This window comes from Daldinia childiae (genome assembly GCF_008694065.1).
Source record: "Daldinia childiae strain JS-1345 chromosome Unknown Scaffold2, whole genome shotgun sequence".
Classification (NCBI taxonomy): domain Eukaryota; kingdom Fungi; phylum Ascomycota; class Sordariomycetes; order Xylariales; family Hypoxylaceae; genus Daldinia; species Daldinia childiae.
This window is the reverse complement of record NW_022984643.1, coordinates 3,679,151-3,703,747: the sequence shown is the minus strand read 5'-3', so window position 1 is coordinate 3,703,747 and position 24,597 is coordinate 3,679,151. Positions and strand designations below refer to the sequence as shown.

The following is a 24,597-nucleotide window of genomic DNA, read 5'->3' as shown; positions in this document are numbered from 1 at the left end:
ATTAAAAATACTTTTCAACTCCCCGTGACTAACGAGAAAAGAATCACAAGGTACCAATATCGTCGTTTGTTATTGTCATACTTAATACAGCCGTACCATTGGCTAAACCGAGGCTTCGTAGCAGCTGGTTGCCCGTCGCTAAAATCTTTCTAAGCAAGCGGCTGCAAGGGTCCGTGCAGATAAGCCTCTTTATGACTAGTGCCGCCTTATCTATAAACACGGTAAAGACCTTTTGGGTGGGGTGTTGCCGCGGCGGAAGTTTTTTACTCGAGGAAAAAAAAAATTTGGAGAAAGTAAAGACGGACAGCTAAGTTAGCTCTCAACTTTTTTTTTTTCACTTCCTTCTTCAACGGGTCCAGAGTCGCGTCCAAAGTCTTTTTTTCCTCTTCCTCATCCCATAAACCATCTTCTTCCCTCCTACGCTTTGCAAGAATCATTCCATAAACAACAGTGTTCCTCATTGAGTTTTCAATTCCATCTTACATCCAAATCGCATCTTCTATTTAACTTAAGTCAAACTTATCATTCACAATGCCTATACTGCCTGTCGCCCTCTACGGGCTTGAGGTCCCGGCGCAAGGCATCATGGTTCCCGCTATGCAGGAGGAGGTTATCCAGGGTGCTTTTGTAAGTACTATGCGACATTGTTACGACGGAATTCCCCCCTCTCCGCCGCTTCGTTATGTCTAGTATTGCAGTCCAAAGTTGTAAGTACTAATATGGAATCGAATCTCAAGTATCGCATCACCATGGCTGCTCTTGACCCCACTGAGGAGCCTGAAGCCGATGATGAGGGTAATATCCCCGCCGTCCCGCGTTCTACGCTTAAGCTCATCCGCAAGCGACCTTCTCTCAACGGCGAGCTTGATGACGAATTCTTAAACCAGTTCATGGGCGGCGATGATTCGGATTCGGATGACGACGAAGAAGATTCGGATGAAGAGGCTAATGGCGGCCCAAGTGATCCTTCCAAGTCGAAGAAGGCCCGGCGCGAGGCTGCTATGCAAAAACTCATCCAAGCTGTCCAAGAAGAAGAAGACTCGGACGAGGAGATGGAGGATGATGATTCCAAGCCCAAGCTGAAGGCCAATGGTGTCGCTAAGGCCACCAAGAAGGGCAAGAAGGGAAAGGAACCCGCTACTTCCAGTGATGACGAGGATGACGACGAGAGCATCGATTCTACTACCCTAGATCTCGAGGAGCTTGTCGTTTGTACCCTTGATACCGAACGCGTATGTCTTGTCTTGAAAAGCCTTCTTTATAACTCTACTAACGTAACCCAAAGAACTACCAACAACCCCTTGACATCACCATTGGAGCCGACGAGGAAGTTTTCTTCGTTGTCAAGGGTACTCACACCATTCACTTGACTGGTAACTACGTTGTCGATTCTGACGATGTCTCCGATGAGGAAGACGAGGACGATGATGACTACGGCATGGGCATCGAAGAGTATGGCTCTGATGACTCTGAGGTAGATGAGCTCGATAATCTCCAAGACCCTCGTGTTACAGAGGTTGACACCGACGAAGAGGATGCCCCTAAACTGGTAGCTGCCGGGACCAAGAAGGGCAAGAACAAGCGTCCTGCCGAGGAAGCGGAGAGCCTTGATAGCCTGATAGCCAAGGCTGAGGAGACCAAGTTGAGCAAGAAGCAGCAGAAAAAGCTGAAGAACAACAAGGGTGAGCCTGTTGGTGTTAAGGAGGATGCCAAGGCCGAACCCACCAAAGACGCTTCCACCAAGGGTGATAAGAAAGTCCAGTTCGCCAAGAACCTAGAACAAGGCCCCACTGGTTCGACTGCCGCCGAGAAGGGCGCTACCCCCGGCGTAAAGGTTGTTCAGGGCGTCACCGTTGACGACCGCAAGATTGGATCTGGCCGCGTCGCAAAGAAGGGTAACAAGGTTGAAGTCCGATATATCGGCAAACTTCTGGATGGAAAGGTTTTCGATGGTAAGTTTTGCTTGCGGAGAATGATGTATCGATGTTTGCTAACATGAAAATAGCCAACAAGAAGGGAAAGCCCTTCAGCTTCTCCGTAGGAAAGGGAGAGGTCATTAAGGGTTGGGACATTGGAATCCAAGGCATGGCCATTGGTGGCGAACGCCGACTGACTATCCCTGCTCACCTCGCGTACGGAAGCAAAGCGCAACCCGGCATTCCTGGCAACAGCACATTGGTGTTTGACATCAAGCTAATGAACATAAAATAAGCGCGCAATAGTCAACGTGTAGCATTTCCTTGGCATTTCCTTACCTGCAGATACCACTACGGTTGTACTCTTACGTCTGGTTTTTTTCGGTCAAGTTTTTCGGTACGATCAGTTGACGAGTCTCATAATGTCGCGTTGTTGGGTCTCCGACCTGCGCGAATCTGCGAGGATCTGGCGTCTCGTCAGGCGCAGGAAGCAGATGTTGTCATAAGGGATGACGAGGTCTGCGTTGCATTACAGGCGTACAATTTTCGAGGGAGGTTGGGTATCCTCTCCGTGCACATGTTTCCGCTGGTTTCCATAGGCAGTTCTGATACTCTCAGATAGACTAGCTATACTAAATTCGTTATTTTCGGTTAATCGCCGTGGTTGTTCGATTTGTGCATTTTGTGAGTGATAAGTGGTCTTCGTGATCTTCGTGATAGGTTATGGGTAGAAGCTGTAGGTAAGGTCGAATATTGTGTTCTAATTTAGAGTCCTAAGTCAGGTAGGTAAGGAAAGATAGGAGGCGAGCTAAAACAAATGTTGTCAGTGTGATAGACTAATTATTAACAGCTTATTTGTAGAATTATTCGATTCCCTCTATTGCCTACCTCTAAGTTTTGAATTTTGAAATTTAAAGATACCAATGAATTATATGTGCTTGCTTGAACTTCTGTGCTCACATCTCATTGGCTATCAAACGACTTGAGTAGCCCCTATTTTCACTATTCTCCGTAAATACATCTGTACACAAATTCAACATTCATTATTCGCTTTTGGTTCCTGTTACATAATTCGCATAACTTAGCAGCGGGACTCTTCAACAGAACAATCAAGCAGATATATCAGACCTAATTATCTGATCTACCCGCTCGGTGCCGAACTGGCTACGTTGATTCATTTTTCTAAATATTCTTTTCTAGTCCACTTATATATTATTGTTAGATAATATATAGTAACGTATTTCTCCTCTGTTCTACATTCTAAAGGTAGGGTCTTACACAAGTCGCTACCTTGTTCAGCTGAAGTGTAGAACTTGTACCACAATGAGCCTCCTGGTTGGAGTCAGTATTATCAGGATTCTAGATGAGACTAGAACAAAGGACGCTGTCAAGTATGTATAGCTACGGACTCTTGTAACCATCTTAGATTTTTTCATGGGACAGCAAAGATGCTTCCTTGCTTCTTGCTCTACCTCGTGATAAGTATGGAAGGTTAGTTCAAGATAATAGTCATTTTCTTCACCGAATCAGCCACACAGACTACTTTATAGACTATTTCAATCTAGCTACTAAGGTTACTTCATAGCTTCCTATGGATATTAAAGTGATGAGTTAATTGACGCTTTGATGGCAAATGTAGTCTGCAATATTAGAAGGAAAAGATGGGCCCTTTGAACTATTTTGAAAGGTCTCCTTCTAATTCATGTAGCTTGCATCCTATTACTAAGCTATGCAGCTAGAAATTTTAAAAAGAGGGAGGTTTTCCTTGATATTTCTATACCTTAGGTACCTAGGTAGGCAATCATCAATATATTTCTCTAGTAATGTCTTTTTACTCGCTTTAAATAGCCACCGCTCAAACGATCGGCGTATCCATAGATAAGTAGGCTAGACTCGGCCCGTATGGATACCTTTCCGATTAGATTGTGAAACCTAGATATATACTGAGATAATAACTAAAGGCTCTCGTACTTGAGGATACACAACAGGCACATTCCGGTTTACACAAGCATTATATATGATAGCACGGGCAGAGGTTCCATCTCCACTCTGTGTTCCGGTAATGGAATGGCTTGCGTTACAGTATATCTCGGTAATTGGCGAATTTTCCCGCATGTTTTGTACATTTGTCTGATATCTAGCCCAGTGTTGTCCTATAGGAGGCCTTTCAGGGGTTCAGGTATTCACTGACAACCTTTGAAACAGACCAATCGAGCCTTTTTAAGAAGAAAAAAGCTAATTGTGTGTTCACAATGGCCTCATGACGCCAAATTTATTGGTGGCATCAGCAAGAAGACAAAAATTTTGGCGAGCTGAATAAATAGGTGGTACGAGGCCGAATCGCGGTTACAGCAAACTAAAGGATACACGACATCTACGCAGAGTTGATACTTGCATAATAATACTTGACCATTTTTTATAGAAAAGAGGCTCAAAGTAAACAAGAATAGACCAAGCTCGATAGGTAGATAGGAGACCGGAAATCCGCATAGTAATTTGCGAGCTTGCAGTTGAGATGTTTGCATCCGCTACTAGGATAGCCTTGGTACCTATACGTTTATATCTTCGAAAACATGCTCTTATAGCAACGTTATCCACAAATAAAGTAGTCTCTCTAGGAATATACCGCAAATATACCGCATTTACCTTTTTTTACTTCTTCTAAATGTCTCTCGATTGTTGTGTACTACGGGTAAACAAGGATACACATATTTCACAACTAGTTTCCTTTCATACCACAACCTCACACACGTGGTCGCTAGTTCACTTGATAGGAGGGCCAGAAGCAACGTCTTCGGGTTAATACTTGTTGACCACTAAGTTTATTGTAGGGAGACGTGTCAACTCGGTGAATATTGAAGACACATCGTCCTCATCTCGCCAGAATACAGACGGAATTCCACAGTAACATGGTCACTATTGGTAACTGCTTAACGGAAAACTACCGAGAGCAAGTTTGAACGAGACGATCCACGGGGAGCCCCTTTTTCTTATCTAGGTGTACCCTTACTGGCATTATATTGTAGATGTGGATAAGTGGTGGAGAGTGAGTGACCTTTATGAACTATGCTCTTTCAAAACACTAGGAAAGATATCTGAGATATAAAAGGCAAAATCACCAGATGGCAGTTCAATAGTGTCCGGAAGTGGCCTGACTCACGTAGTAACAGTAGCAACGGATTATTCTATTATTACAGCTGGAACTTGTCGTAGCTAGCTACCTAGGTACGTACAGTTCAAGGTGAACATATGTATCCGTGCACGTAGCTGCACCTGCATCTACACCTGCCTTCCTTCCGTTCCTTACTCACGACGATTCTTCCGTCGCTCTTTCCCTTTCATATCTAAACAACTTATCTTAGGCGCGCTTAAACCTTAAAAGTGCCTAATCTAACCAATGGAATCTCTCTCAATCATATTTAGATGAGATACAATACGAAGGAAGGTACGATTCCTAAGGAACGTAGTTGCCGGACCGTCGCCCCTCTCCGCCATCCTTTACCTTTTGCACAAATCACCCAACTATTTATTTTTTTCCCATTCTTCCCCAGACGGACAAGGGAAACTCTCTTTTTACAACTAACGAGGGCACACCTTATCCAAACACAGAGGTAGCCTGCAGAGTCGGCACGCACAATACGGTGCGACTTTTCATTTGATCTCGTCCTCCGCATCTTGTACCGACTTCTAAGGCTTTACTCGACCTTTCTTTTCGTGTCTTGCCCTTCCTTGCCTTGTTTCCCGATCAACAACATCGTCAAACCTTTGATCAAACCGTCTAACCTCCTAAAGTTATTACTCTCACTTACTTACTGTTTACTATCTTTGTCTTTACCTAGCCTGTTGGAATCGCCTTCCATTCCCTCGCTAGGCTATTTTAATCAATTATCCTCTGTGTATCCACCCGATCTAACCGACGCGACTGCCTGTCGCTTGATCAAGACAAGATGTCGGGCATCTATGGATTCATCGATGGAGTGATGAACAAGATTGCATATGTTGATGAGTACGTCAACCGATCAACCTTTGGTCGCGTCTTTCGCCTGGATGGATCTGGTCATGTAAGTCAAATCTCTTTCGCCTTTCTTCACAAGTCATCACACACACTTTGAATGAGATGTTTGATATGATGGATTCTATCTACGCGATAGTTCTATCTCGTCCCCTCGGGTCCATGTCATACAATATTTCCAACAAGTATAGGAAATGTCATCATACTAACAGTAATTAGCCCCAAACCGTTCGTGGTTCGTCTTTCTTTCGAGAGATCCGCGCTGGCTTGACTACCTTCGCAACTATGGCATACATTGTTGCCGTCAACGTGAGCATCCTATCTACTCCTCCTCTTAGTCTATATACCTAACCAAAACAAGGCTGCTGTTCTTGCAGACTCCGGAGGCATGTGTCAGTGCCCAGAGGGATCTGAACCTGGTTGCCCTGGCGACTTTGAGTACGCCAATTGCCAGACAGGTAAGTGCTTGCTAACTCCGAACAAAAAAAATCCCCTCCACAAGTTGGAACTAGGGCTGACTCTTATATAGTTCTGAAGCGAGATCTGATTACCGCTACGGCGGCCCTCTCTGGCCTCTCCAGCATTGTGTTCGGATTCCTTACGAACCTTCCTGTCTCTCTCGGGTATGTCAACTCTCATCTTATATAGATCTCTTACCACGTTATTCTAACCCACTTCAAGACCAGGTATGGGCCTTAACGCCTATTTCACCTACCAAGTCGTCGGTTGGCACGGCACCGGAATGGTCCCTTACAAGGTCGCTCTTCTTGCCATCTTTGTGGAAGGATGGATCTTTGTCTTCCTAGCTCTGACCGGAATGCGACAGTGGTTGGTTCGAATGATCCCGGCTACCATCAAGACGGCCTGTGGCGTCGGCATTGGCTTGTTCCTTACCGAGATCGGATTGTCTTATTCTGCAGGTATCGGTGCCATCACTGGCGGATTCTCTACTCCTCTCACAATTGGAGGATGTCCTGCCGAGTACCTTAACGACAAGGGAGAGTGCTCTAGCCACATCATGACGAACCCTGGAGTAAGCATCATTACACCACATCATTGAGTATTTAGCTAACAATTAGTAACAGATGTGGATTGGAATCTTCATCGGCGGTATCTTCGTTGCGTTCCTGATGGCCTTTAAGGTCAAGAGCGCCATTGTCATCGGTATTGGAATCGTGTCAATCATGTCTTGGCCGTAAGTGGAGCTACGACTTACCCCTTACCCCTTTTATCTATTGAACGAATCTTGACTGACAATCATTAGCCGCAACACCTCTTTCACTTACTTCCCTTACACGGAGGCTGGTGAGGAAAGATTCCAGTTTTTCAAACAGGTTATCGCATTCCATCCGATCAAGACTGTCTTGAACGCCCAGGACTGGGGTCTCGAGGGCGCTGCCGGAGCCCAATTCGCCTTGGCCCTCGTTACCTTCCTCTATGTCGACATTATTGATTGTACTGCGACCCTGTACTCGATGGCCAAGTTCTGCGGTGTTGTGGGAGAGGATGGCGATTTTCCCCGCTCGACCCTTGCGTATTGCACTGATGCAGTCATGATTTCAATTGGTTCCCTCTTTGGTTGTTCGCCCGTTACCGCCTTCATCGAGAGCGGCGCAGGAATTGCAGAAGGTGGTCGTACCGGATTGACTGCAATTTCAGCTGGTGTTTGCTTCCTTGTCTGTCTGTTCTTTGCCCCGATTCTGGCCTCTGTTCCGCCCTGGGCTACGGGATCAACCTTGGTTTTGGTAAGCTTATTTATAAATGCTACAGTCAAAGAGAGTTGCTAATATTATCTTTCAAGGTCGGTTGCCTAATGATCCGCCAAGTCATCAATATCAACTGGCAGTACATTGGTGACGCTGTCCCGTCTTTTGTCACCCTGGCCTTCATGCCCTTCAGCTACAGCGTCGCCTATGGTCTAATTGCGTGAGTATCTTCTACTCTTCTACTAAACAAATAAGCATATACTAATCAGAATTATAGGGGTATGCTTGTCTACGTCGTCCTGAACAGCATGATCTTCTTTATCGTATGGGTCACTAAAGGCAGAGTCATCCCGTCAAACTGGCACGAGAAGGAGGTGTATGACTGGGGACTAGGAGCTAGAGACATCCCTAACTGGATGAAGCGCGTTGCCGGAAAAGTCATGCCGGGCCGCTTCCAATTTGAGACTAACAGTCAGAAAGGTGCCGTGGAACTGGTGGACAACGACAGCATTATGAATGCCGCTACCGAGACCAGCTCGCGAGGCCATTCGGATGAAGAAAATAAGGATGTGCACACCACGCAGAGCGAACCTCAGCCTCGTATTCGCCACCGCGAGCACGACCTTCCCTCGCTCAACTAGACGAGTGAAGCAGTAAGAAAGCCAGTTGTATATGCCTGCCTGCCTGCTGCAGGCATACGTTCTCTAATTTTGGAATGCCTTTCGGCACTAATACGTACGGATGAGGGATTGGCGTAAGTGGAGGATGAGGATCACGCAGATAATAGCAAGCAAAGGACGGAAAAGGACAAGGTGAGATGATTGGCAAGATGCTTTCTGAGATGTCTACGGAAATTGACTAGGATCCTTTTCCCCAAGGCGTATATAATTGCGAAGTAAAAGGATGAAAAGTGGAAAAAAAAAAACAATGTACTGGCAGGATCTCTTGCTTAGGTAGCTTTGCAAGGACAGAGCAAAGACCAAAACAGGCAAGCTCTTTAGCAATGCAAAGAAAGGATATTGTACGAGAAAAAGAAGCCGTGACAACTGTAACGTAAATGCTCCCCCCTAATTGATAGCTATTGTGGGTCATCCGTTTTATCTTATCAGACCGTGACCCATAATAGCTCAGGTACGCACCTAATGTACATGCTAAGGCTGCCAGGTACGTAAGCCAAGTACGTACCGATAGAGCTCTATGTAATTCACATCTTCAACTGCGACACAAACTTGACATCACACATTATAAGCTTCTTTTCAGCTGTCTTACTTAAACAAGAAATTTCTAGACATTCTGCAATAGAAGTTAAGATTTACCGATATCTGTAATCTTGGACTACCCACACATCGGAGCATTCAAGCAGTTAAATTCTCAGAGAAGGCGTTCCTTGTTCCACGACAGCTAGTTTCTACCCGATCAGCGCTTCGATTTACCTGCCTGCATACTACGAGACCTACAGCCAGCGCCTCGCCCGCCCTGGCAAGCAAAGCTGAAAGATGAGTGGTGGATGGAATACCAGTTGAGTTTTACTCCATCAGTGCTCCCTCGAGCTCGAACATGGATTGCTAATTACCTAAAAAATAGTTGAGTCGGATGCTGTATGCGAAGCCCTAGTCTAATTACCTTTTTGATATCCCCGAAAGCTGATTATTATTCCGAAGGGCGTTTTCACTTTTCTTCTCAATAACCTAGGCGTTCAGAATGTTCAGTTTGAAGAGCTCCTTACATTAGAGCCGGAAGCCCTGGCCTCGCTCCACCCTGTCTACGGCGTCATATTCCTCTTCAAGTACCCCACAGACACTCCCTATACCTCGACCGATAAGCCCCTCGATGGCACCTTTGACTACGACGCTACGGAAAGCCTCTGGTTTGCGGCTCAGACAATACAGAATGCGTGTGGCACGCAGGCATTACTCTCGGTGCTCATGAACCGGGGTGGAGAGGTGGATATCGGGACCCCGCTAGGCGACTTCAGAGAATTCACGATGGCGTTGCCGCCCGAGTTCCGTGGCGAGGCGCTTAGCAATAGTGAGCTGATTCGGGACGTACACAACAGCTTCGCGCGCAGCAGTCCGTTTGTCGACGAGACGCAGCGCACGGGCGGCGAGACGGAGGACGCATTCCACTTCATTGCATACACGCCTGTTGACGGCGTGCTCTACGAGCTCGATGGCCTGCAGCCGGCGCCGATCGCGCACGGGCCGTGTACATCGGAGACTTTCCCCACGCGCGTCATGGACGTACTACAGCGCCGCATCGCGCGCTATGACCTTTCAGAGATCCGGTTCAATCTCATGGCGATGGTCGGGGATCGGCGGGCAGTAGCACGAGAGATTGGCGATGCGGAGATGCTGGCGCGCGAGGAGCAGAAACGTCGCGATTGGCAGTTCGAGAACGCGCTGCGTCGGCATAACTTCGTAGGGTTTGCAGGCGCGGTGCTTAAGGGGGTGGTGGACTTGAAGATTAAGGAAGGGGGAGAGGATGCGTATGTTAAGTGGGTTGAGGAGGCGAAGACGAAGACCAGACAGAGGCTCGAGAGTCGCAAGAAAGGGGGCGGGGAAGATGTGGAGATGGAGGGATAGATTCCTATCTACTTACCCACATACATGAGCACCTCCTGAAGCTACGCGTAATGGTAACTATTAGATGTGTTAGGGCAGAGCAATCCCGTATTTCTAGGTATTATTGGTGGCGCTTGTTGTCTTGCGATGGGGTTAGTGAGCTGTATAGCAGGTTGGTATAAGATACTCTAGTAGACGGCCGAGTTTTATCTTTGGCTTAGGCGCGGAGTGGTCTGAATATAAAGCTATTGATCCTTTTTGAATTAGTTCTATAAACGGAGAGTTTAAGCTCTTGTGTGTCAAGATATAAGATGGAAAGCTATTAAAGGGCTTCGCTGGGAGCCTCACTAGCAGTAGGTGTATTGATCAGAAATTTGCTAACGCCGGGCCTCTATAATTAGGTACTCTTGGGGATTTCACTGTAAACATTTCTCTACCTAAGCTGTTATACTTTGGGTCTTTAGTCAACTATCATTGTTATGAGTCGTGGTGTCTAACCAGTCCTAGTATTCCAGGAAGAATCGGATACGGAAGAGAAATACTTCTTCCTTCCCATCCAACGGACGCATCTTACGTTCTACTTAAAATCAAACGATTAAGGAGTAATTAGGTAAATATGGCAAGTCATTAGCATATACATAAATATGACCGATATGTTAGATTCATTTTCTTTTCAACCTAAATTCATAGCTCGTATGTGTGTGTGTGTGTGCTATTTGCCACACTACTAACTACCTACTATGTATATACAACGAGTACTCGACCACATCACCGAGCGGCCTACCCCCTTAAGGAGCAGTAACCTCGGTAAGCGGCCAGTTGATGCCCTTGTCCGCGGCGCCGGTGTTTCCTAGGCCCGCGCAGCTGTACAGGCCGACGGGGTTGTTCTCCGTAGCACGCATGTACTGTAGGTCGAGGCACTCCTCTGTTTTTCAGGTGTTAGCTTCTATACTCGGGTGAATATATACATATATATATTGTAGTACTTACGGGGGCTAGACAGCTCGACGGAGATCCGTCCGTCTTCCATGGCAACCCACTTCTGCGAGTCTGCGGTGTCGGAACATTCCTTGATGTAGATGTTGGCCATGTCCTTCCAGTTAGCTAGAAGGGGTTTTTCGTGTCAGTAGATTGAGACGCTGTGGTATGAGGCTTATAAGGGGTGCTCACATTTCTCGCCTGCGTCTAGACAGAGCTCAGTACCGGCGAGCTGGATCTTGGTGCTCCCGGTCTTGATGTACCATTGCTGCTCGGGCTTCTGGCTGCCGGTCTTGCTGGAAGATGAGGGACGGATTAGTAGAGGTACTTTATTATGAGTGGGGAGGGCCATAGACGTACATGACTAGAGTGCTGCCGCTGGTGTTCGACTTGGGAACCAAGACAAACTTGGCGTCTACCATCGACGTGATGTAAACGGTCTTGTAGCCTTCGGGGGCCTGAGCGAAGCCAGTTGCGGCGAACGCGAGCGTGAGTAGAGATGTTACTAGCATCTTGATTTTTGTTATGTAACTAGATAATTCTCAGGAGTACTTGGGCTGTGCTTTAGACTACTAACTATCATCACCAGTTAAGTCAAAGACTGAAAGATGATGCAAGTCGCTTATATACCTAAGGTACCTTACGCATGCAGACCCTCCACAACCAAAGCCATATCTAAGATGTCTTTTTTTTTTTTGGAATTAATCTACTAGCCTAATTGACAGACAGCATACCACCCCAGGCTGGGGAAAAAATATATTAAAGCTCATTCGAGCCTGGAGGGATTTCCCCATTTCTCGGAGCTTGGTATACATTACCTAATCCGGTCAATTACACGCTTAATTAAATTGACGACGACGGGGACTATGCGTTGTATGTATGTATTAACGATCGTCGGCAGATCTCCCCCCAGGAAGACGGCCACCAATAGATCTGCCGCTATTTGTATCGCCTCCCTTACTTACCCCCTTCCCCTCCTATATCGTCGTCGGCTAATATGTACAAACAAAAGAAACGGGGGCGGCATTGAAATATTGCGGCGGGAAGTTTTTGGATTTGTTTCTTATGGTGTCTTGTTTTAGATGCACTGGGGATATGGTACACTCGATAGCCCCTTTTTTTCTCAAGTGTTTAAAGATGTATATTAACTTTGATGGTTACCTGAATAGGTGTAGGCCCCGGTACTGACTTCCGGCCGGCGGGTCCTCCGATTTGTGGACACACGCGGTAGTTAGTCCGGAAGTAGACCGTTAGATGAGAAATGAACGTATATAGTAATCTATAACTTACTCTTCTATACAATAGCTAGATAGACATAGGGAAATCATCTAACTGTGGAAAAGGGCTTTGTCTCTCGATGTCTTAGAGAAAACGAAGCTGAGAATACTCGCAACGATGGTAGATTCACTGCAATGAGTGTTATTCCAGCTTCTAGCATGGTGTAGAAGAACGATTGAGTAATAAGACCTAGGCCGCCGAGTCAGCAAGATCAACCAAATTATGTTCATCTACATCTACAACTCACGCTCATGGTCGGTATAGAGGAGATAATCTGGGCCTCCGAGCTCGATTTTGATGTACTGCACCATCCGAGCGATTGACGCACCAAGGCCACTAAATTAGAGGTTAACATGCCAATTGCCTACCGCATACTACCGAAAGTACTTACACGAAAGCCAAAAGGAACACACCTATGATGAATAGCTTTCTTTGCAGGGTGGTGTGAAGATGTAAGATCTATAAAGTAACCTCCGTTAGTAGTGAGAAGCTAGGTAAGGGTCTTTATAAATCGAAGGTTAACGTACATCAGGGATGGGGAGGATGAGGATCCATACGTCCAGGAGAAAGTCGGAAATAACAAGCCCGTATAGAAAAGGGAATGAGGTGGTGCAGTACTGAACATAGGAGCCATCCCAGAGTGCCGAGAAATGCGTACCGCATTGAAAGCCCGTTAGAAACTGGAAAACAAGAAGCCACAGAACGACGACGGCAATTGTGACCCAAGTTACCGCCCCAAATGTGGTCTGCTTCCCGCCAGCACAGAAGATGCGCCGGTAGAAGAAGAGGGCACTGAGCTTCACACATGCAAGTGTGTTGTTGGTTAGAACATCGAGAACGATTTGAGACTGGATGGAAATTGAGAGATCATTAACGGAGTCTAATCATCAAGAAATGCGGAAGCGAGGCACTTGGTACTCACCACGTTGTCCGTTTTACCCATCGCTTCTATTTGCTCAGGCGTGAAGTCATGGCTAGAGTAGCCTAGTACTTTGTTGTGCACCACTATGGGTGCGGAATGCTTAGCTATATTTCCCTTGTGGATTGACTTGGGAGGTGAAAGGATGACTTACTGACGAACACACAGATCGATGCTCCAATGTATGAAAGCTAAGGCCATTATTATCCCCAATCAGTAAGGATACCCATTCGGTGATATTCGGCATAAATCACTAACCAGAGCGAGACCAGCGATCCAGTCGTCAGCCATAAAATGCAATCTATACCGCCTGCGTGCCCAAAACCGGAGGCTGACAACAATGGTCGACAAGCCCATTAGCGAGCCGGAGAGGCCCAATATGCTCTCCTTGGACGAATCCGACATGACGGGCTGAATGATGTCCTCAACTAGCAAAAAGCAATAAGGGACCTTTCGGTCGTAACATCGTGTAGTGCTTAAGCCTCCAGGACATATTGATAGTGACATCATTACACCAGGCTTGAAAGGAGGACTCAGACCGCATACACCAACCAATCAACAACAATTCGGTGACAAAAGAGCAAAGGAACTATTATAATGTACACTATCACTTACTTCGAAAAATCAATTATATATATATTTGAATACTACAATAAAAAACATACTCCGCGTTAAGCATACTAAAAGAATCCCATATCCTCCCGTTTTTAATAAAACTACTCCTATCTTTCCCAAGTAATGCCTCCTCCTTTTAAACAATACCCATCACGATTCCACGTCTAATCCATCTAAGAATAGTCCCTCCCTCTAACAGCAGACGGTTCTCTAAATAACTGGACCGTCACCCCCCATCTCTCCCATATCACATCTCCAACCCTCGTCTACAACGGCGAATACAACACTTCGCACGACATCGCCCAAGGCCCCTTTTTCGAGCTCATCCCCACGCGTTCGCTGGATCACGTTTCCGGGCGGCGGCCACAATGTGCCATCTGGAAGGCGGAGGGCTGCGAGAGAGGATTCTAAAGGTCGTTGGCGAGTTTCTCGCGCAGGAGGATATTCCCGAGGCGCAATGATGGGGGTTGAGTCTTAAAACTGGTAAAGTCTTTCAAAGCTGTTGACTTATAATCGATAATTAATTTTGAATTTTAAAACCAATGCCTCCTATTTACTTCACTCTAAACTTTTCGTATAATTCCTTACGCCGCGCGTATCGCACAGCTCCTCCCCACCCGTCCTTTTTATGAGTAACGCTACCTTAGGTAGTTATAGTAAACTAGATCAGTGTCACTCTTACTTTATCCTCATCCGTAGCCCCCCGCGCATGTTCGGTTATGTTGGGTTCGGCATCTGTATCAATCCAACACACGCCAATGCGTCTATAACAACCCGGTTCCTCTTCGCAAAGACGTACCAGTAAGGCCCATATCATATTTTTCCCGCGTCGATCAACGACAGGTATGATATATGCCTGATGCCAATAATCGACGGTTTCTATACCGTCTGTGTTCATAGATCTCGGGCGAAAGGATAATCTTGGGTTTGTTGGTGTTATGAACCTTGTTGTGCTCTTTTTCCCGCTGTTTGCTGCAATGTCGTCAGGTTCGATCTTGAAAATGAGACATCGGAGTTTTAAGTAAGATGCTTTGTGGCTACTCATAGCAACTTTCTTGGCACCCGTATGTCCGTCATGAGCCTCGTCAATATTGATTAGGACACGGTCGTGATCTTCTGGGACGATTTGGAAATAGGCCCTTCTGTCTACGTTGGCCCAGCTCCACGAAGGGCCGGCGTCGTATGAGGGGGCCGTTTCGGATGTACCAGCCAGCCAAAAAAGCATCCAAGGAATCCGTGAGTACCATAGGCCCGCGACGTAGGTATCTTTAAGAGCCTCCTGAACTCGAGATGCAATCCCAAAGACTGCCACTAGCCTGTCGGTTTTATATGTTAACTCGAGATTTGAATACCAAGAGACTATGTCATTCCAGTCCAGGTATATATTGCTCCTCAAGCACTCGATCCTCTCCTCTGGGGTGGCTTCTTCAAGAAGTGCCAACGTCCGCTCAAATCTGGGTATGTTGTGAGACGTGGAATCGGCTGACTCCATGGGATAGCTAATAAGACTACCTCCCAAGAACGAGTCACGCCTCGTTTCAGAAGATCTTGACCTATGTATTTCCGACAACGTAAGATTTAGGCTTGTCAGATTTTGAGCCAGGGAAATGAAATGCTTGAACTCTATGTGAGGCTCGAAAATGAAAGGAAATGTTTCGCAGGCAGTAGTTTGGTTGCATTCCCAGGATAACTGATCTTTGGCGCAATGGATTTGTCGCGGCGATAATGTGCGTTCTTGAAAAACCCAGGCTCGCCTGTTTAATGGTGCATGCTCGATATTTACATACCATGATTCGTCGGAGGAGAAGAGATATTTTTTCGCGGCTCTATCTTCTTTTCCTAGGCGTAGTGAAATTTCCAAAGGAGATACTAGAGTAGGATCCCGGGTATAGAAACAGCCTTCGGTTGGTCCTTGAGCTGATGTCGCTGCGATGTTACATTTCGAATGTCGGTATACATCCATCATTGCCTTGCTCTCGTGTATCCAGTCGTCCTCGGAGCCTTGGATAATACATAACGAATCAATCCATATGTAGTCGCTATGAAGAAACCGCGATAGACGGACAGCGTCCTGGAATGTTTTGGGAAGTTCTGTGTATGAAAATCCATTCTTTAATCGATATTTATAAGTCTCGCCCGTGAGCTTCAGCATCTCAAAGGCGATAAAACCCCAACAGTGACTAAGTGTCATGTAACCCCCTTTAGGTGGCTTATCTTGCGTCAAGTGAAGTTGTACATTGGAGGAACAGAGATCATATTTGTCGAGATATCCGTTAGGAAGATGACCGATATATAAAAGCCTCGTCGGATACCATGAGGAGGAATTGAAGCTTTTGCATCTGCTATGATTGTTTATGCAGTTCTTTACCCAAGCATCACATAGTTTCCATGCCTTTTGGTCATCCGTTGACTTCGGGGGCGTATAATCTAGGTCGTGGTATGCTCGTATAGAATTTAACTCTTCAAATACCCTCTGCCGGGCTAGTAAGAGAGAGGGAGCCGGGTAATATGTCAGTTATACCATCGATTATACGCTTGGGTCGACTCAAAATAGCTTACACGAAGTGCCTGGGTAAGCAACGGTTTCGGCTAATCTTCCATAGAGATCTATACGACCCGTCGAAGTCGATCTTAATTGCATATTTATTCTAGGCGATGGGCTCGACCGAGTAAGAACTATCTCGAGCGTCGTCTCATCCCAACATCCATCCTCGAGTTCTGGATATAACCTTAAGCTTTTTAATCGATCGTGGCCATTATTGCACTGATAGAACTATTCTTACTCGAGATCATTTTTAAACATAAGGCAGATCTGGCAACCGTACCGGGCTGATTTGTACAGATTTTGATAATATTCAGATTTCACACTATTGTTATTAGGCTGGCTGAGGTCAATGCTCAATTCGACAGCGGAGAGTAATTCGTTGCAGCGATCGCAAAGCCTTGGTCCAAATCTGCTTATAGAGATGCTTCCTTCTAGACTACTGCTTGGTAACGAACTAGACATTGTGCTTGCTGTCTTTACTAAGGAGTGTTAAGATGAAATGATGGTGAAAAGGGGCTGGTGCCTCTGGTAGAGAGTATGTCTTTCACTTCAACTATCCAAATATTTGATGTGAGGCTCTGGGCAGTAGATGATAGCGCTATGTTCTGAATAGGGCTGAATAAAATCTGACCAGAAAGGATCATATGAATATAATAGAAGAGAGTGTATGTCGACGGTAAGATGATGTCTAAATTCCTGATCAAGAGGAAACCCGTTATTATATAAGGCCTTTATAGGCGCCGTAGGGCTACATACTACGTAAAATGCTACGCTGCAGGGGCTTGGTAGCCCTGTAACTGTTCGATAAACATGTGTAAATTAAGTGATAGGTAGCTTTTGTATTGGTGGCGCCTGGGAAAAGAGGGGGACGGGAAAGGAGCGTTTTGCTGTTAGTTACCTATTTAAAAAGAACCCTCAAGCTTACTATTACGGTAGAGTGTACCAAATTTAAGCATTGAATGGTTATAAAAATGGGACGATTTTTCAAAGTGGAAAAATAGTCGAAAAATGGTAAATATGATGAAATGGATATATCAACCGAGCGTGCTCTTTTGGATTTTATCAAATCTAACTTACTTGACTCGGGTACTTACCTACCTAAAGCTTGAAGCTCTTCTTACCGTTGAAGCTCACCCCGCAGCGCTATTTCATGATCCTTACAATGCTTCCCGTTAGAAATAATATAATACTCTTATAGCAATTATTGAGATCGCCAGAAACCGAAGACACTCAAGCTCAGAGATGTCAACTACAAGATATTATACTCCAACTTATAAAAAAAAAGCTGGTACTACAACATAACATATCACATCTCAAAGCAATCATTTATAACACATCAACTCAACATTTCATAATATATTAACAAGATAAAACCGTACTATACGAGAAGAATAAAAATGATAAAAAAAGGTGTAAAAAAAAATAAATGGTATGAATCATAACGCTATAAATCCCCTCGTAGCCCCGTGTCTCAATACGCGTACATGCGTGACGCCCTAGTATGCCTTGCCGTCCATGCCTGCGCCTACCCAGACGCTCTGGGGAGCACAGGGGCTGTGGTTCCCCGCCCGATGATGTCCGACATATATGTATGTATGTCGGCGCCGTCGCGTCTCGTATTCTTCCGAGACACGCGCAAGCGGAGTCACCCTGCCCCTATCATGCCTTCCCCCTTTCCATTACAGACCCCTTTATTCGGAATTTTGTGATTTTCTCAATTTTACTCGGTTTAGCAATAGCGTTGTTCTGTTCACGCCTGAGATTCGCCTTCCCAGAACCAGTATCTATTTTGGATATTAGCTTCATATTCACAAATTTTATGGAAAGGGGTTAGAACATACTGTGCTGCGTATTGCACCTCGAATGCTGCCGGTTGTCCCTGACACGTGGCCGGCGCGCTGCCTCCTGCCGTCTCGATGCGGTAGACCTCCTGCAGGTTGCCTGTGGAGCCGGATTGCGTCTTGAGGCGGAGCCAGGGGACGGCCTTCTCGCCTTGCTGACCCTTAGGTGCGTCGGCAGGCGCGTTGGTCTGGCTGTCCTTGGAGCAGCTCGCTTCGCCGATCTGGTTCTGCGTCGTATCGAGGTTGAAGAAGGGCGTCGTGTTGTTGGTGAAGAAGTGTTTGCCGGAGATGATCAGGTTCGTGGGGCCCATGCGCGCGTCTTCCTGCGCCGTGAGGTTGAACTGGAGAGCCAGCTTGGGCAGGAGATTCAGCAGATCCGGGTACGCAGAGGCGACGCAGCTCGCGTTGAAGAGTGTGGCTACGGCACCAGCGGCGATGGGAACGGCGGTCGCGTTGGTTGTGTCACAGGTATAGTTCTGCGTTCCGCGGCCGATAGCCACGTGCTTTAGGATTAAACCAGGAGACGGAGGAGTCAGTGGCTCAGGGGCTGAAGAAAATGTTAGTCAAAATTCTTATAAGATTTTAAGGGGAAAGTAGTGACGAACCTGCAGCCATCTGTGCCTTTGAGATATCACAAATTGGGGCTGACGACATGTATTTTCCTATCTCGACCTTCTGTGCCAACATATTGAAGTACTCGGATACGGTCTCGAGCCCGTCAGGCTTGGCGGCATTCCAGTTGAATGCGGGCCATGTCGGGGCGGCGATGACACTCGAGGCACCGAGTAGCGAGACTAATAATGTTGAGGCGTACATCTTGATAGTTTTGAGGCTGATGATATAGGTGGAAGAGTATATGATATTGGTTTGTAGTCGAATCGATGTGGTTTCGTGTTTGAGATCTCAAAGTAGTCTTGGTCGTAATATGCGTAGACTAATAAGAAATAGGAAACCCAAAGAAAACCGACCCAGATAGATAAATAGATAGATAGATGAGATAGATGAGATAGACAGATGAAGTCACAAGGAAATAAAAGAAATACTAAGGAGATAGAAAATAGGAAAACGTAAAAGGAAATGATCTCCAAGAGGAGAGAGAGATATATAGGATAAAGGCTTGAGGATGGTATATACAAATGTTCATCATATTCGGGAGCGGGACGAGATGGGGTTTATTAAATTCTAGACTGCATACATACAGAGAGCGGAAGAACCGCCGCCTGGCTGTTTAGTTCAGGTGCCACGCCCTACCCCAGTCCAGCGGCACGACAGCGTGGGACCCTGAACGGATCCCAAATTAAGAATCTGGGTAGCATACCTGTAGGTGGACCGGGGTGCTTCGAGAATTCTGATCGTTAAAGAATGGCTATCTGCCTATGATTCCGCGGTAGTGGACGAAGCCGGACGGCGGTAGACGCAAGGAGGGTGGGATTGTATTTTAGGATATCCCTGCCGTCGATTCAACATGGGGATCTGAATGGAGAGCCAAGCGATCTGCAGCTAGGGACGGCTGGCAGGGGTGCCGAGCTCTCACCCTACCATCTGACTGGCTGGAAGGACTGTCCAAGCTACCGTGTAAGCGCCAGGGCCGCCTCTTCTTCGGCCAGCTTATTACACTTGGTGGTTGGTGTAGCCTTGAGAGAAATGACAAAGATGGGCGCCACCGGCAAAACGCGTTATGTTTGAAGCAACTAGAGTCAATTCAAATTAGACAAAAAATATTGACCGTGGATAGTGAAGAGAATCGTGTTTTGCAAGGGAGATTATGGATACGAGAAACAAGATCTAGTAACAATGTAGTTACTGAATGATCTGGTTATGTCTTTTCTCTAGTCATGCTTATGGAAGTTGTTTGTTATCGAGTGCTATTGAGGCGCAGGTTTTTTTGATTCCATAAATTAAAGGTAAATATCTAGATAGCTATGATTCCAGCAGCTGATTGTGACGCCAGCAAGCAAGGCATAGCTACCTAGTTCAAGTATTACCTTAGATAGCCTCGTGTATAAGTGAAGCACGGGATATGCACAATAAGCTAATATGACCCTCGTCATGATTCCAATACTGTACCTAAAGATCTCATAATCTGGGAACTTCTAGATCCGGCTGGCTGTGCAGTTTGAACGTGACTCTAAGATCGACCTAGAACTTCAGTCAGTGCTGAGGCATACTAACATCTCATTGGCAGACTTGGTGTAGAACGAAGGAAAAAGAAGCTTTGTGCTATGTAGGGATGGATCTTGGTTGTGCAAACGCCCATCAGATCATACTACGTAGCACCCCTGGACCTTTTGCTTAAGCAGTCAAGTATGGATTGGATGTAAGTGGATAGGGTCAAAAGAAGCAAGGGAGTAATTAGCCCTTGAAGAAGGAAAAAGAAGGTGGGTTAATTTAGAAAAAAGACCACTAAGATAGTTCCGGGCTAATTCGGCATGGTTCGCAGCCGTGGTCTAGTGGCCCTGGCGGTTGCTATTTCTAGAAACAAGCGCGCCAGCAAATCATTTGTGGCCGCGACCCAAACTCAAATCCAAAAATAAACATAATTAGCCTTTTTTTTTCTTCCCCCCTCGCTTAAGTGGAGATAACATTCCATACCCATTCTGGCCAATTTGCCCATAATTTACACATCTACCAATCACAACTCCGCCCGCTTTCTTCTTTCTCGGCTGTCCAAGTCGAAGCTACCGACTGGCTGTTCGATTTTGCGGGCAAATTCCAACTATTCATATGCAATGCTACCCTTACCCGCTCGCACATCGCAAATTACTTAGGTTAGCTTCTTATTACCCGTCTTGCTAATCTCGCCTCGTCTCAGGTCGGCTGCTGAATGGAGAAGGCGTCTCGCTCGTCCGACGGAGATAGCGTCCGGACGCATATATTGATATCGATATCAGGTATTCTGCCCGTCTGCCTGTCTGCCTTTTTGTTCTACACAGCTGGGTTTCTGGTGAAGCAAGCCCTCCCGACCTCCTCCCGTCTGTTGTGCTACTTTATCGAGTCTCGGGTGTGGGTTGCAGCCGCGGTCAACGAAGGAACTTGCCCTTTCTAATTCGTTACTCGCCTACGGTGAATGTTGGACATGTGTACGTGTGGTATATTTCACATTTGTACGCGTATGACCCCGCGCCAAGTATGCCATGGAAATCTTGGAGGGTAACTTGGTGGTCAGTAACAGGCTGGTTACTCAAGTATGGTGTTTGCTGAGTAGCTGAACATGTGTGTTGCCAACCGTTGAAATCAAGGAACTCCTACCAATCAGCGTAGATCATACTCTTATTAGCCAAGGCCTTACCGGGGTTTGTCTTCGGCGGGCCGCTTACAGATTGCGTGCATAGTATCCAACGTGGCGGCTCGAGATCATGACAAGTTAGATCCTGGCTCTCTCTTGTGACATGGAACGAATGAATGTTCGTCTATAGATAGGCATTTGGTACCGAGAACGGGCCTTATGATCTTCTTGCACTTCATACTTGTCTGCCAGTATGGAAAAGCTGCTTACTTCGATTATCTTATTCCAATGTAGAGGTGTTATGATGTCTAGTTTATGTCTATCTTGGTATCAAACGTTGCTCAGAAATATAGATACACTGCATTGTTTCACTGTCTACATACCTAGGTACCTATGTATTTGGATGGTGGTAGTAAACAATTCAAGACGAAATTGGTTGGTATTAGACGTATTGCGCGTGCCGTATAAACAAAGATCGGCTAGTAATGATACAATATATGTATTCTGTGGACGTAATCATCAGTGCCCATTGAAACCCTCTTCCTGCCAATCCGCGGCATGAATGGCCTGTCCTCTCCCACCACTATTACCGCCGGCTGCCCCTCCCGCTACTGCGGCGGCGGCTATACCCTGGCTAAGATTGCTCGAATGCTTCTCGACGTCTGTAATACCAAGCCAGTACAGAGAGAAAAATACTAGGATGTGCAATGCGACGCAGTACGCTGCAAATAGATTTCTGCTCGTTCGTGAGGCCAATACCATCCGCGTCACCGAATATACTACCCTCTCCGGGAAACTCATCCGTTTGTAAGCTCTTGCTGACTCGCGCCCTCTGAACGCTGCAAACGGCGAAATATTGGACTCGTACGCCTGTTTATACCGGTCTAGCGCAATTCCGGGGTTTCCAGTCCCGCCCATAGCGACTACGGACGGGTTAGGATTTGATGAGTATGCCGATGCTGACGACGCCGACGGAACATTGCGATTATAAGTCGACACGTATCGTGTCTTTTCGTAGAGCTGAAGGTTATCCTTCTGCAAGGCTGCGATCTCTTGACGCAGCTGCGACACGGTACGATGACACTCTGACAACTCCCCCTCGAGCTGAGCGTTGCGTTTTTTAAAGCGGTCACGTTGCGCGGTGATCATAGGCAAGATGCCCGAACCGCCGCCCATCGGCTCGCCCCCTGTCATCCGAGGGTCGAAACCGGATATGATAGACGAGGTGGGCGATGTTCTTCCACCCCTCCTTCCGGGTGCTATAGATGGCGCGTATCTCGTATACGTGCCAGCCACTGACGCTCCTGACGGGAACGCATTGTGTCCTTCTGACTGAAGGTTGGCTAGATCATTTTCTAACTGTGCGTTGAGGTTCTGTGATCTCTCCAAGTCCGCGTTTGTTTTTGACATTTCCTCTTGGAGGTTCTCTAGCCGGTTCTGAAGATCTTGATGAGAAACTCGTAAGATAGTCAATTCGTCACTTAGCTTCTTGTTCCTGGCTAATAGCAACTGTTCCAGTGTATCACCCTTCCCTTTGGGTGCAGAGCCGTTCGATTCCGAAGCAGCCAGCATATCGTCGTCATCACCCGTCGCGAACTCGATGCTTTTGAGGACCTCTAATTCTTGCTTGATATCATCGTAGTCGTTCCACTTCTGTACCTTTGCTTTCAGACTGTCGCGCTCCTCTTTCAAAAGACCAACTTCTCTTTCTAAGCCTCTAAGTTTCGTGTCAACGTCCCTCTTGAAAGCCTCCTTTTCCACTCTCGCAGAGTCCAGCTTGCGAATTAAAGACGAGTTTTCCGACCTCATGCGTATATACCCGGGGTCATCCTCCAAAACTGGTGCGTGGGCTGTGACTTGGGATTTAGATTGGGCGAGCTCCAGCCGCAGCTGCTCGTTTCGAGCCTCAACATCAGCCAGTCTGGCACTAGTCCGTTCTAGATCAGAATTGACCATTTCCAGCTCCGCATTCGTAACGTGACCGTAACTGCCCTCAGCGTCTACATCTTCGGATCCCTTAAGGCGTTGATTTACCTCGTAACTAGCCTTAATTTCATTCAGCAGTCTCTCCTGACTTTCAATCTTCTCCTCTAACGCCTTCTCTTTCGCTTCCCAGTTGTCCTTCTTCTCGTCTACGACTGCGATCCACGACTCCTCTACTTCCTTAACCTTAGTTTCGAGATTATTTTCTAGTTGCTTCCTGTTGGCGCTTTCTGATTGCAACCTTGACTCTGTCTCTTCAAGCTGTGATGTAAGCTTGGCGACGCTTTCTTGTAAGTGCTGATTTTCGTCGGTAAGCTTGGGTAAAGTGTCTTCGGCTACAAGCATAGAGTCAACCGATGCTTCTAGCAAAGGATACGGATCGGGAGCATTCTCGAGGGCGGAGTAAACTTGTAGAAATGCAGAATTGGTCGACTTGGAATGGTTGGTGAGAAGATCTATAAATGTTTGGTATGCTTTCAAAAGGCCCTTGATTTCCGTTAATTTGGTCGCATCGTCTAGCTTTCTGAAATCTTTTGTCTTCTGGGCCAAATCCTTTCGTTGGACTGTAGAATCCCGCTGAAAGGCTACGATATCGGAAGCAGTATTGTCGAGAGTGGACATTAAAGAGCCCAAATCAATGTCTATTAAGGGTTAGGACCGAACACGATAGCACTAATATACGTAGCAAAGAATGCGTACTTCTCCATGCTGAAATAGCATGCTGGAATTGGTTTGTACCATCCTGGCTAGAAGTATCAACCTGTCCATCGCCAGTGGGTTGGGGTGAAGGTGATTGTCCGGCTTGCGGCGACTCGGACATGTTGGCCATGATTTATGATTTTTTTTCTTTTTCTTTTCGACAAGGGGCAGATGTCGCTGCCGCGGTTATCGAAGCATTAGATATGAACTAATAGAAAAGGTTGATATGCTATAAGAAGTTATGCGACAGGCAACCGACGTCAGTCGCTCGCGCCGAGCAGATGGTAGATTGGTCTAGAATAAGAATAGTTGTAAAGG

General features: G+C 46.4%; 7 protein-coding genes across 7 annotated transcripts; 3 read left to right on the top strand and 4 right to left on the bottom strand.

Moving 5' to 3' along the window:
* Positions 1 to 531: 531 nt before the first annotated feature.
* On the top strand, positions 532 to 2,211 carry GL218_01906 (FK506-binding protein 4; the record flags this gene model as incomplete). The annotated part of the gene is made up of 4 exons (XM_033578392.1): positions 532 to 627; positions 699 to 1,232; positions 1,286 to 1,952; positions 2,006 to 2,211. 4 exons carry the CDS (start codon positions 532 to 534, stop codon positions 2,209 to 2,211), a joined length of 1,503 nt encoding a protein of 500 aa, XP_033439028.1.
* Positions 2,212 to 5,863: 3,652 nt separating this feature from the next.
* GL218_01905 (uncharacterized protein) lies at positions 5,864 to 8,275 on the top strand (the record flags this gene model as incomplete). The annotated part of the gene is made up of 9 exons (XM_033578391.1): positions 5,864 to 5,977; positions 6,148 to 6,237; positions 6,290 to 6,386; positions 6,458 to 6,551; positions 6,610 to 6,961; positions 7,014 to 7,123; positions 7,193 to 7,673; positions 7,730 to 7,854; positions 7,912 to 8,275. The coding sequence occupies 9 exons, from the start codon at positions 5,864 to 5,866 to the stop codon at positions 8,273 to 8,275; spliced, it is 1,827 nt and encodes a 608-aa protein (XP_033439031.1).
* An 855-nt stretch (positions 8,276 to 9,130) lies between these two features.
* GL218_01904 (Ubiquitin carboxyl-terminal hydrolase 2) lies at positions 9,131 to 10,216 on the top strand (the record flags this gene model as incomplete). Its single annotated transcript, XM_033578390.1, has 3 exons — positions 9,131 to 9,152; positions 9,219 to 9,232; positions 9,296 to 10,216. The coding sequence occupies 3 exons, from the start codon at positions 9,131 to 9,133 to the stop codon at positions 10,214 to 10,216; spliced, it is 957 nt and encodes a 318-aa protein (XP_033439030.1).
* A 767-nt stretch (positions 10,217 to 10,983) lies between these two features.
* Positions 10,984 to 11,685, bottom strand: GL218_01903 (uncharacterized protein; the record flags this gene model as incomplete). Its single annotated transcript, XM_033578389.1, has 4 exons — positions 10,984 to 11,120; positions 11,186 to 11,299; positions 11,366 to 11,469; positions 11,534 to 11,685. The coding sequence occupies 4 exons, from the start codon at positions 11,683 to 11,685 to the stop codon at positions 10,984 to 10,986; spliced, it is 507 nt and encodes a 168-aa protein (XP_033439025.1).
* A 1,002-nt stretch (positions 11,686 to 12,687) lies between these two features.
* Positions 12,688 to 16,626, bottom strand: GL218_01902 (uncharacterized protein; the record flags this gene model as incomplete). The annotated part of the gene is made up of 5 exons (XM_033578388.1): positions 12,688 to 12,787; positions 12,843 to 12,910; positions 12,979 to 13,299; positions 15,037 to 16,466; positions 16,545 to 16,626. The coding sequence occupies 5 exons, from the start codon at positions 16,624 to 16,626 to the stop codon at positions 12,688 to 12,690; spliced, it is 2,001 nt and encodes a 666-aa protein (XP_033439024.1).
* Positions 16,627 to 18,280: 1,654 nt separating this feature from the next.
* Positions 18,281 to 19,187, bottom strand: GL218_01901 (putative malate dehydrogenase protein; the record flags this gene model as incomplete). The annotated part of the gene is made up of 3 exons (XM_033578387.1): positions 18,281 to 18,314; positions 18,372 to 18,918; positions 18,977 to 19,187. The coding sequence occupies 3 exons, from the start codon at positions 19,185 to 19,187 to the stop codon at positions 18,281 to 18,283; spliced, it is 792 nt and encodes a 263-aa protein (XP_033439027.1).
* A 2,929-nt stretch (positions 19,188 to 22,116) lies between these two features.
* On the bottom strand, positions 22,117 to 24,409 carry GL218_01900 (Protein CASP; the record flags this gene model as incomplete). The annotated part of the gene is made up of 2 exons (XM_033578386.1): positions 22,117 to 24,221; positions 24,280 to 24,409. The coding sequence occupies 2 exons, from the start codon at positions 24,407 to 24,409 to the stop codon at positions 22,117 to 22,119; spliced, it is 2,235 nt and encodes a 744-aa protein (XP_033439026.1).
* Positions 24,410 to 24,597: the final 188 nt, after the last annotated feature.